Source organism: Lampris incognitus, chromosome 13 (genome assembly GCF_029633865.1).
Source record: "Lampris incognitus isolate fLamInc1 chromosome 13, fLamInc1.hap2, whole genome shotgun sequence".
NCBI lineage: Eukaryota > Metazoa > Chordata > Actinopteri > Lampriformes > Lampridae > Lampris > Lampris incognitus.
The window spans coordinates 33,072,423-33,083,286 of record NC_079223.1 but is presented as its reverse complement, the minus strand read 5'-3'; the positions used below and the strand labels follow the sequence as shown (position 1 = coordinate 33,083,286).

General features: G+C 42.5%; 1 protein-coding gene across 1 annotated transcript in view; it reads left to right on the top strand.

Annotated features, from left to right (window-relative positions):
* The first annotated feature begins 419 nt into the window (after positions 1–419).
* LOC130122919 (bifunctional 3'-phosphoadenosine 5'-phosphosulfate synthase 2-like) overlaps positions 420–10,864 on the top strand; it is a 14,214-nt gene continuing 3,769 nt past the window's right edge. Inside the window, exons 1-9 of the mRNA XM_056291996.1 lie at positions 420–576; positions 5,476–5,590; positions 5,807–6,042; positions 6,262–6,400; positions 6,630–6,748; positions 8,015–8,128; positions 8,649–8,760; positions 9,012–9,217; positions 10,004–10,139. Coding sequence (XP_056147971.1) covers positions 550–576; positions 5,476–5,590; positions 5,807–6,042; positions 6,262–6,400; positions 6,630–6,748; positions 8,015–8,128; positions 8,649–8,760; positions 9,012–9,217; positions 10,004–10,139 — 1,204 coding nt within the window. The 5' untranslated portion in view covers positions 420–549. The remainder of the gene's footprint in view (positions 577–5,475; positions 5,591–5,806; positions 6,043–6,261; positions 6,401–6,629; positions 6,749–8,014; positions 8,129–8,648; positions 8,761–9,011; positions 9,218–10,003; positions 10,140–10,864) is intronic.

Below are 10,864 nucleotides of genomic sequence, written 5' to 3'. Positions count from 1 at the left end.
ATTTGTCACGATGAGTCTACCCAACTTAATGTTATTCATACTCCCAAGCAACAAAAAAAAAAAGACTAACACATTGACACGTTAAAGAAAGGCGGTAGCCGGAGACGAATGCTCAATTCTCACCTTGTCCTCTGCCACCCTCCCACCGTCCTCCTCGGCAAACCCACTTATTCAAGCGGCCCCGGTTCCGAAGCTCAACCCCGTGTTGTCGTAATGCCCGAGTATTGGCTGCTGCTCAGTCATATGCAGATTCCTGGACACCGGGGGGAAGGAATGGAGGCTGGGCTAGCGGAATGCTACGTGTCTTGAAAGTACATTAACCCCCCCCCCCCCCTCTCTCTCTCTCTCTCTCTGTCTCTCTCCCTCTCTCTGTCGCTCTCTCTTTTTCTGTCGCTTCTCCTTTGAGTTTTCACCAGAGTGTTCAAGTTTACAAAGCAAGTTACCTTTTGCCACCGGCCAAGCGGGACGGAGCATACCCGGGGGTACTGAAGTCCATTTGGTGTTTTTATTTTTATTTTTCTCTTTTTACGCGAGAGCAAAAAGAAAAAAATGTCCGGGGTGAAAAAGCTTCGCACGGTGAGTTTAAAAGATGAGCCAGCAACGCCGGGAACACGGTGGCCCGTTGTCAAGACATCAACGCGTCGTCGGTGTCTCCCGACTGCGTTGTGTCAGCGTTATAACGTTAGTTGTGGACGACTGTCAGTTATTGACGACTGTCAGTTATATAATGAGCAATGGGACGCGGCGCAGAGTGTCCGTTTCGTGCGTCCAGTACATGTTCTCTCATACGGGACGCTGCCTAAACGGGGAAGAAGAAAACCTTTTTGACCGGAGCAGAAAGGGGTTGCGTTTATCCACCAGGGAGCAGTGGGATATACTTTTCAGTGTTTGACTTGAGAGTACCGCAACCTTTTGGCAGTATGCTGGTCCATGCACGCACATGCGGAATTTGACTGAAAATTAAAAGGCAATACCGGTACATCCACGAAGCCTCCTCCCTCTAGATGCACCGTTCATTCACGTGTTCTCCGCTTAGGCGTGTCTATTCTGTGCTGTTGGGTTCCACAAGGAAACCCGGTGACATGTCCCAGGGGGTGGAGGGCACCTGAATTAACCCTGTATCTGAATGAGGCGGCTTCATGCAAAAATCCCTACTGCCGTTTATAGTGAAATTAGCCTTTCTGTTCCATCCATCCATCCATGCATTATCTGAACCGCTAATCAAATTGCTTCAATCATAAAGTTACTGTTACTGGCTCAGCTGTACCAGATAGGGCATGCTTACTCAACAGTGGAGAACAACTAAGTTGATGCAAACTACTCAGCAATTATTGTTCTCGTCCCAACTGCTATCAATGAAATTGATATGTATTCCAACGATGGCCATTTTCTCCCCAATAGATTCATTTTAGCTGTAAATTCCCAGACTGTATCAGTGGAGAAAAAAATATATACTTTATCAGTTATATTCCTTATGATGAAGGCGGCGGGGGGGGGGGGTGATCATATTTAACTTGCAAGAGAGGCCAATGGACAAATTGCATAGATAAAACACCATTCGTTGAGATCCTTTTGTTTATTAGAATTATTTTAGAAAATCAAACTATAAATGAAAATACGGACAAAGAATGTTACTGTAAAAATTATTAGCGTCCCTAAACAAATATTGAAAGATCATTCAAGTGTGGGCGAGTGTGTGTGTGTGCGTGCGTGTGTGCGCGCGCGCGCGCGCGAGTGAGTGCCTTGTTGAACAGCACATGAACGTGACTTCACAGTATGTTTGTTGTAAATGAATATCTTGCACTTGCAGCATGTAGAAAATGTCTTGCTGTCATCGGACGGCTTTCGTCGTCATCTTTCCGGTGGCAGCCGGAAAAGGGGAAGTCTATCACCTCAGGAAGTTAGAACACATTTTGGGTTTTGGCTGATTATAATCTATTGAATCACGGTTGAATATGTTCATATTTAGAGCTTAGGATAAACATATTTAGGATAAATGGACACCCACACTTACATCAGGTAATCATAGAGCAGGTTGGAGGATGGGCCACCTCCTGAGATTGGGCCCATCATCTTTGTAATACAGACAGATTTTGTTGTACCAACAAGTTCACTATACTAATTAAGAAGGTATCATGTTAAAAGACATTGTTAATACTTTTTTATTGTGATGACAATGTGCCAGTTATTGTGGTGTCATGCTTTCCGGTGTTGGAAACAACCTAATCCCAGCTTTGACTTTTGTTGCAGACTTTTTTATTATTGCATGCTACGTTACAGTTGCTCAGGCTGAGATTACGCGTCTTACAAAATGCTTATTTTCAAGTTTTATTATTGCACCCACATCAATAAAACAATTTCAGTGCATTTAGCTTCTGCAGGTTAAATAGACAGGGGATGTGAGATTGGAAGAAAATTCAAATGAAGATTGTTGACTTTAAAAGAGTAGCTGTAGGAGAGGGATGGTATAGGATGTATAGATTGTGTCAGAATGACACAAAGCATAGGGTTTAGATGGGAATGCACTGACTCACAAGGGAACGGCATGTTCACATGACTGTTGAGCATTAGGAAGGAACAATAAGCAGAGCGAATGTCTCCAAAGGTTGAATGAATAGTGGCATTAGTTTATGTCCTGTTTGCATCAGTCCGCCTATATTTGTCGATGTCTTTGCATACATATTTGTACAGATGGTCCGAAGAAATGGAACGTTTAAAGCTGATATGTGTACAATAATAAGGCTGTTTGTTATGCATTGTGACAGTTCATAGCCTTTGAGTGTCATGAGCGATGTAGCATTTTAACAGAGGGCTTTAGACAGTAGGTTGAAATCACTCATTGTAGAGTTTAGGACGTAAAACTTTTCTCTCACATAAGGATATTTTTTCTATAATGAAACATTTGAACTTTGTTTAAACTGATACAAGTCACATTCATGAAATACATATACATGTTTCATAACTTGTGAATTAAACGGCAGCAAATCTCACCCCTTACCCATGATTTTCATCTCATACCCTTGACTGAAACTCACCTTTATGTGTGAAGGCAGTTGGTTCATACAGCCTGTGTGTGTGTGTGTGTGTGTGTGTGTGTGTGTGTGTGTGTGTGTGTGTGTGTGTGTGTGTGTGTGTGTGTGTGTGTGTGTGTGTGTCCCCACTTGTATAAGTGAGGGATTCAGAAACAAGCTCTGTTTAATGAAGGCTGTCGGGGGGGGGGGGGGTTAAAGAGGGCCCCGTAAGGCCAAAGAACAGGAGTTGGTGTGTGCAGCCAATAACGGGTGGAGTTGTGTAAGGATGAAGAGTGAGACAGTTTAGACGCAGAAGGGTGGTCACAGGGAGGAGTGTTAAGCATGGGGGGGGGGGCAGGGGATGGATGTAAGGAAAAGAGAGAGAGGGTGCATAGGGTGAGTGTGTGGGCACCGGTTTTGCCACATCATCGCTGGGCTGCAGGCAACACACTGGACACATTGTCCAGCCCTCTCTCTCTCCCTCCATCACTCAATTCCTCTTTCCATCTCTCCCTCCTCTACCCTCCCCTCTGGAAGTGAATGCAGCCACTATTCAGCCTCTGCCCCATCCCATCCGCAGTCACAGTCAGACTTTTAGTCACAGCCTGACTCTTCAGGGGCCTGTTGATTATGCAAAGAAAAGCAGTGATAGAAATGAATCATAGAAAGACAGACACGTCAGTATAAAAGGAGTTTTAACAACTATGTCAAAGAAAATCACTGGTGCAGTTTCATAACTGCAACTTATTTTAATTACTAGATTGTGCCATTTTGTCTATCAAAGTTTGTCCAGCTTTCACATTGATAAAAGGGGTAGGAGTCATCTGTGCCGGAGCTCATTCGGTAACATGCTCCGATACATGGAGGGAATTTAGATGAAAACATATCATCCCGTTCTTTAAAGCCAACAAACTGAGCTCAACATAAGCAAGTAGCTGTTGGAGAAAATGTCCTGGCGGCTTCCTGGTGTACACATACCTTCTGGTTGCGTTCAGAAAAAAGGTTGCCGTGTATTGGTACAGGTATTAGAGTGCTGGGTGATGTTTTCTATGTACATATCCCAAAATACCTTATCATAGTGTTACTTGGTGCTCTTCCAGAGTCAGTCAAGAGTGGAGGGCAACCATACATTCCCCATACATTATTAACTGCAACAGTAAAGTGTTTCATGACAAGATGGTTGAATCCTTTCCCTCATGAAGAAGGCCTTGGAGTTATCCGACATGATGGAGATCACACACTCACTCTACAAACACAAAGATTTGGTGTGAGATGAGCTCCACTACTCCAATAATAGGATTTATGCTGTCAAGACAATACCAATGTGCAGCACAAACTAGTCTGTACATCCCCTCCCTCCCATCATTTTTTCTTTATTATTTTTGGTAACACTTTAGTATGGGGAACATATACACCATTAAGTAGGTGCGTATTAGCATGCAAATTAGCAACATATTGGCTCTTCATTGGTCTTTATTAAGCACTTATTAATGCCGTATTCTGCATGACCTTATTATACAACCAGTAAGCCATTAACTAAGAGTTTTCCCTCTATAACCTCAGAATTATTGCTTATTAGTAGTACCATCTCAATATGCTTTGCTTAGTATGGACTTTATAAGGTGGTAGTACCACAAGAAGAGTTATTCTCCCTTACTAACACGTAATGAATATGGTCTGTTCTTACATAACATAAGTTTTTGTTGCTTAGAATATGTTCCCCATACTAAAGTGACATCTTGATCATTACTAATTCACTAGTAATTAAGTTTTTTTACTTACAATATGTTCCCCATACTAAAGTGTTACCTTATTTTTTTTTCCTGAACTATTTTTTCTTTTAATATCATTTCCTTTTTCTTTTCCCTTCTTTTGAATTTCTTTGGGTGTAGGGTTTCTAGTCCTGAACACCTTGTATGTTAGTTCTGGATGTTACCTGATTAGTTTTATTTTTTAAGTTCGGGATATGTTGATTGGACACAATAGGGTACATTGTTGGGTGTAATTTCATCACCAATTGCTAAAATTATGATAATTAAAAAAGTGTACTTTACAATTTGATTGATAATATAATATAATAATTTCATGTATGTATGTGTGTGTGTGTTGGCCCTGTGATGGCCTGGCGGCCTGTCCAGGGTGTCTCCCCGCCTGCTGCCCAATGACTGCTGGATAGGCTCTAGCATCCCTGCGACCCTGAGAGCAGGATAAGTGGTTTGGATAATGGATGGATGGATGGATGGATGGATATGAAGAATTTCCATATACATTCTTATGTATATGTTTATGTATATTATTTATTTATTTTTTGCCTGATTCAAAAGCCTAATCGAAAGTGAGTTCAAGAGGGAAAAAAAAATTCTGCAGCACTGGGATTGTCTTTGGCTGAGACGCTGCAAAATGACCAAATACCATTACTCCTCTAATGCGGATGTGTGTTTGAGCATGTGTTACTCTATTTCAGGACCTCAACAGGTCCACCAATGTTGTGTACCAGGCCCATCATGTCAGCCGGAGCAAGAGAGGACAGGTGGTGGGCACCAGAGGAGGCTTCAGAGGCTGTACCATTTGGCTTACAGGTAAGAAGTCACCTCAGTCTTTTGTGAAATCCAAGGTAGGACATACTTTTGTCATTACAACTGGAAAGACATGAAGGACCAGCAGAGCCACGTATTAAATGCTGCTGCGGGTGTTGACTGATATAAAGATTTGAAAAGCTACTGTTGAAAGATCTCAATGCCTCACATGCCTCACGCTTTATTAACATGCAACCTGACTGGCCTTCAAAACCGTAGGTTTATCCGGGGCTGGAAAGACCACAATTAGTTTCGCTCTGGAGGAGTACCTAGTATCCCACGCCATCCCTTGTTACTCACTCGACGGAGACAATATACGTCATGGCCTGAACAGGAACCTGGGCTTCTCTCCCTCTGACCGCGAGGAGAACATACGACGAATTGCAGAAGTAGCCAAGCTGTTTGCTGATGCTGGGCTGGTTTGCATGGCCAGCTTCATTTCACCCTTCACTAAGGTCAGAGATCAACAGCAGATAAGGTTGTGGGCTGAACAGCTGTTAATGTGAGCTTGTTAGTGTTGGACCATCACAGCAGCATTTAGAAATATTAGAAAGCGCACAGTCTGCACTGTGCGTATCTATTTGTAATGAGAAACTTGTATATCAGCTATATCGATAACATTGCTGAATTATTAACACAAGGAGGATTAAGCAGATGTGTGTCCTCCTCTGCAGGATCGGGATGAGGCGAGGAAGATTCACGTGAGTGCCGGTCTACCATTCTTTGAGGTGTTCGTTCACGCCCCTCTTGCGGTGTGCGAAAGCAGGGATGTGAAGGGGCTCTACAAGAAGGCTCGAGCAGGCGAGATCAAAGGTCTGGCAGTGGCTACCTCCACAAACTTCCCACCAATGTTTCACAAACGTGTATCATTTACAAGAAGCCGCCCACTCTTACTTCACCAAGATATGAGTGAACAAGCCCTTTCCACATTCGTGGAGTGTATAATACTAAAACTCTGTGCTGTTATCGCATGGAAGTAACAATATTGCATTATAGCTGTTTTGTTTTCAAGGACATTTTCTTGCTTAACCCCTGTTTTCAGGCTTCACTGGAATTGACTCAGATTATGAGCGCCCGGAGGCACCGGACTTGATGCTTAAGACAGAAGAGCTGACGGTGAACGAATGCATCGAGCAGGTGCTGGAGCTGCTCAGGGAGCAGGTGGGTAGCAACGGACACCTAGTCACCCGCACACCCTCTGCAAAGAAGAAATCCCCAAATTAGTTCAGCGATCTTCAAAAGAAAAGAGTGCAAGACACTTCCAGCATACAAAGCATTGACCCGAGGGAAGGATGGTCCATTTATGAATTCAATATATAAATGTACATATGAATACATTGACACGTGTGAAATGCATGAGTGACACCTTTGAAAAGCAAGGTATCAAAATTGACAAGGGTGTCTTCTCTTTAATGTATGACTGCTTTTATAGGTCGTATCCCATATATTTCACTTTGAAGAATACGTTTTAACCTATCACCCTCACTAATGGATTTCCTGATGTGTTTAAATCCCATTGCTTTAAAAGTGTCTGGTTAAAATGAGTTAATTCATATTCTGGCTCATTCCAACAAGTGCTTAAGAGTATCAGGGAAGCCGGATGTGGATATGTATCCTGGTCGCGGCACTAGCACCTCCTCTGGTCGGTTGGGGCGCCTGTTCGGGGGGGAGGGGGAACTGGGGGGAATAACGTGATCTTCCCACGCGCTACGTCCATTCCATTTTCCGAACCGCTTATCCTGCGCTCAGGGTCACGGGGATGCCGGAGCCTATCCCAGCAGTCACCGGGTGGCAGGCGGGGAAACACCCTGGACAGGCCACTAGGCCATCACAGGGCATACATACACACACACACCCACACACATTCATACCTAGGGACAATTTGGTATGGCCAATTCACCTGACCTACATGTCTTTGGACTGTGGGAGGAAACCGGAGCCCCCGGAGGAAACCCACGCAGACACGGGGAGAACATGCAAACTCCACACAGGACGACCCAGGACGGCTCCCAAGGTTGGACTATCCCGGGGCTCGAACCCAGGACCTTCTTACTGTGAGGCGACCGCGCTAACTCCCCGGATCAGCAGAGGGAGTGGCGCAGTGACCGGGATGGCTTGGAGAGTGGGATGATTGGCCAAATATAATTGGGGAGAAAATCAAAAAAAAAAAAAGAAGAAGCTGATGACCTGTGCCTTCCTAATCCATATATTGGTGTTAAGAAAAGAAAAAAGCATCAGCTCTTCAACTAGATACACTAAATCAGTAGTGACTTTTCTTCATTGTCAGTCACGTGGTGAAATTAAGTATGCATTCTTATTTTGAATAAATGATGTGAATGCTGATGTAATACCTAATACGCTGAAATGTTCACAGGCTTTGTTAGAAGCACACAATCTGTTATCTTACATACATTCTGTGTTATGTAGAATATTGTCCCCAGTGAAATTATGGAGGACTTGAATGAGCTCTTTGTTGCGGAGAACAAGCTGAGTCTTGCCATGGCTGACGCAAGCACACTTCCCACCATCAGCATCACCAAGGTAACACGCCACTCCGGCCTATAGGCTACTTTTACCAAACACAAACTAAACTGATAGCGGTTTAATGCTGGACCCAGCAGGTAGCTGCTTATGATGGGTCTATGAACGCTTCCTGATGTTCAGTTGCTGTGTCTTAATGAACTGTCCCTCTGGCATTGTAATGATAAAAGCCTACCAAGCATGCAGGGCTGAATGCAGTATAGCCATCAAATAATTGTGCCAGCCAGTTCCATGGAGATGGCTAAATTATTAGCCTGTAATCTTATGTTTTTTTTGTTTGTTTTTGTTAAATGAGTCTACTCTTTAATCTGTCTTTATGGCTGAAATCAGTAGAGATTCGTTTCTCAAGGGACAAGGATGGATTTTTGCTGTCAAAGGAATGGAACCTTTGACCCTTGGGTAGCTTTGTCTTCCAAGTCAGTCTGCTGCCCAAGCAACCTGTTATTCTACCTTGTAAAGTCTGTCTTGCAATATTTTCATTTTGGAATATTTTCTGTAAATGAATTTTCTTCTGCCACAGTTGGACCTACAGTGGGTGCAGGTGTTATCTGAAGGGTGGGCCAGCCCGCTGAAGGGCTTCATGAGAGAGAGAGAGTTCCTCCAGGCTCTGCACTTTGGCAACCTACTGGATGGTACGAGATGACCACACTGTCTCATCCACTGTCATCATGATCTGCTGCGATGTCTCCCCAGCAGTATTCTTTCACACTCAAATAGGACAGATGATAGGAGAATCAGTACAATATGTACATGACCTGTTCCTATTAGATTTGACACTTTCAATGTTCATTTAATTTGATTGTGAACACTATCCTCTTTACCACTGTGGAACTGAGGGGAGAAAATGAAGGTTCTTCAAAGTAATTGTTATTTTGGCTCCCAGGTGGGGTCATCAACATGTCCATTCCCATTGTCCTGCCTGTAAGCACTGAAACCAAGCAGGACTTAGATGGCTGTACAGCAGTGGCTTTGGAGTTCCAGGGTTCACGTGTTGCCATTCTCCGCAACCCGGAATTCTATGAACACCGCAAGGAGGAGCGCTGTGCAAGACAATGGGGAACCACGTGCCCACAACACCCTTACATAAAGGTAGGGATGCACCGATAACAATACTGGTATGGGATATAGGGCTGATACCAGGCTGAAATGGAGTAGTATCAGAGATTTCACCCAAGACTAAAATCCAATACCAAAAGCCATGAGTAACATGCCATAAATAAAAGCAAAATGGTTTGATTGACTATTTTTGGCACAAAGACATTTTATTTCTTTAATGGAGGGGGAAAAAAAGCTTATTCTGTCTCAATTATTTTGCCTGTTGACCCAAAACTAATAATCTAATCTGCACTGTTCAGCAAAAGTAATGGATTTGATTGGTACTCGATATCAACCAATAAGTAAAGATTCATACTTGGAATCAGTATCAGCCAGTATATCCCTGTAAAAAGGCAGTGCAGATATCAAATTCCAAACACATGACTTCAAAGGGTGCAGTTATAACCAATCAATGCCTTCTTTGTTATCGTAATGTAAATTGCAAAATCTTTAGGTGCTACTTGCAGCGCAGACTTTTACTTGTGCTCATATTAATGTAAACCTGAACAATTTGTCTGGGCCAAATATATAAATCTGCTAAAGGAACTTATATAACAGAATGATCAAAATCACTGGAATTGCAACAAAAAGGTTAAACTGAATATAATTACTATTTGCAATTAATAGTTATGTCACAAGGAGATCAGTTGGTTTTCCTTCTTTATTACCATTTGGCAGATTTTCTTTTCTCTTTTTTTTTGTTGCAAGATTTTTGTTTCTTTTGTGTATGCAAGTACATGAAAGAAATGACAATAAATTGTTCCCGATTCCTAATTCCAGATGGTTATGGAAGGAGGGGATTGGTTGGTCGGTGGTGACCTGGAAATGCTGGAGAGAATAAGATGGAATGATGGGCTGGACCAGTATCGCCTTACACCACGGGAACTCAAGCAGAAGTTTAAAGACATGAAAGCAGGTTAGACAATGACACCTGAAGAAGGACAATATCTTATAAGCAACGAAAAGTTGCTTATTTAGTTTTCTCTAAATAGATACTTTTAGCCCATGAATATTATATCCATATGTTGTGATGAAACAATGCACAAAGGTTAAGTTAAATGTACTGGCAACATTGATGTGATATTTATCTTTCAGAAGAACCTGACAAAGGATCAGATGAAAAATGTACAATGGTAAATTGAAAGCCGCATGGCAGACGAGTGTGATTTTTGTGTTTTAAAACATTCTATAGAAACACATCCCTACTGAAAACGCTGAGGAATGAACCGCAGAAGACTATTCTTTACTGGCAAGCCACTTTGATTTGAATACATTGCCCAGAACAGTTTAAGTTGTGTTCATGTTTATCTACACTTACAAAATGTGTACTCTTCCTCTTGTTATGTCATTATTTTTCTGCCTCGTGTTTGTATCCTCTGAGTTTTTTTTTTGGGCAAGCATGTTGACATGTGTGCTTAATCTGTCCACAGGCTTTTTGGACGACCACTTTAAGCAACAAAGCCTAACAGCCTTGTCCAAACTTTTGCACAAAATATATAGTATAATGAGTATTCATTAGGCGCTAAATATTCACACCATACGCGTTTGACTTATATACTAGACACGTGAATCTCATACTTCTCAATCCATGCTACTAATATCATGACAAATACAGCTATTATGTCAAGATCCTAATTTCAC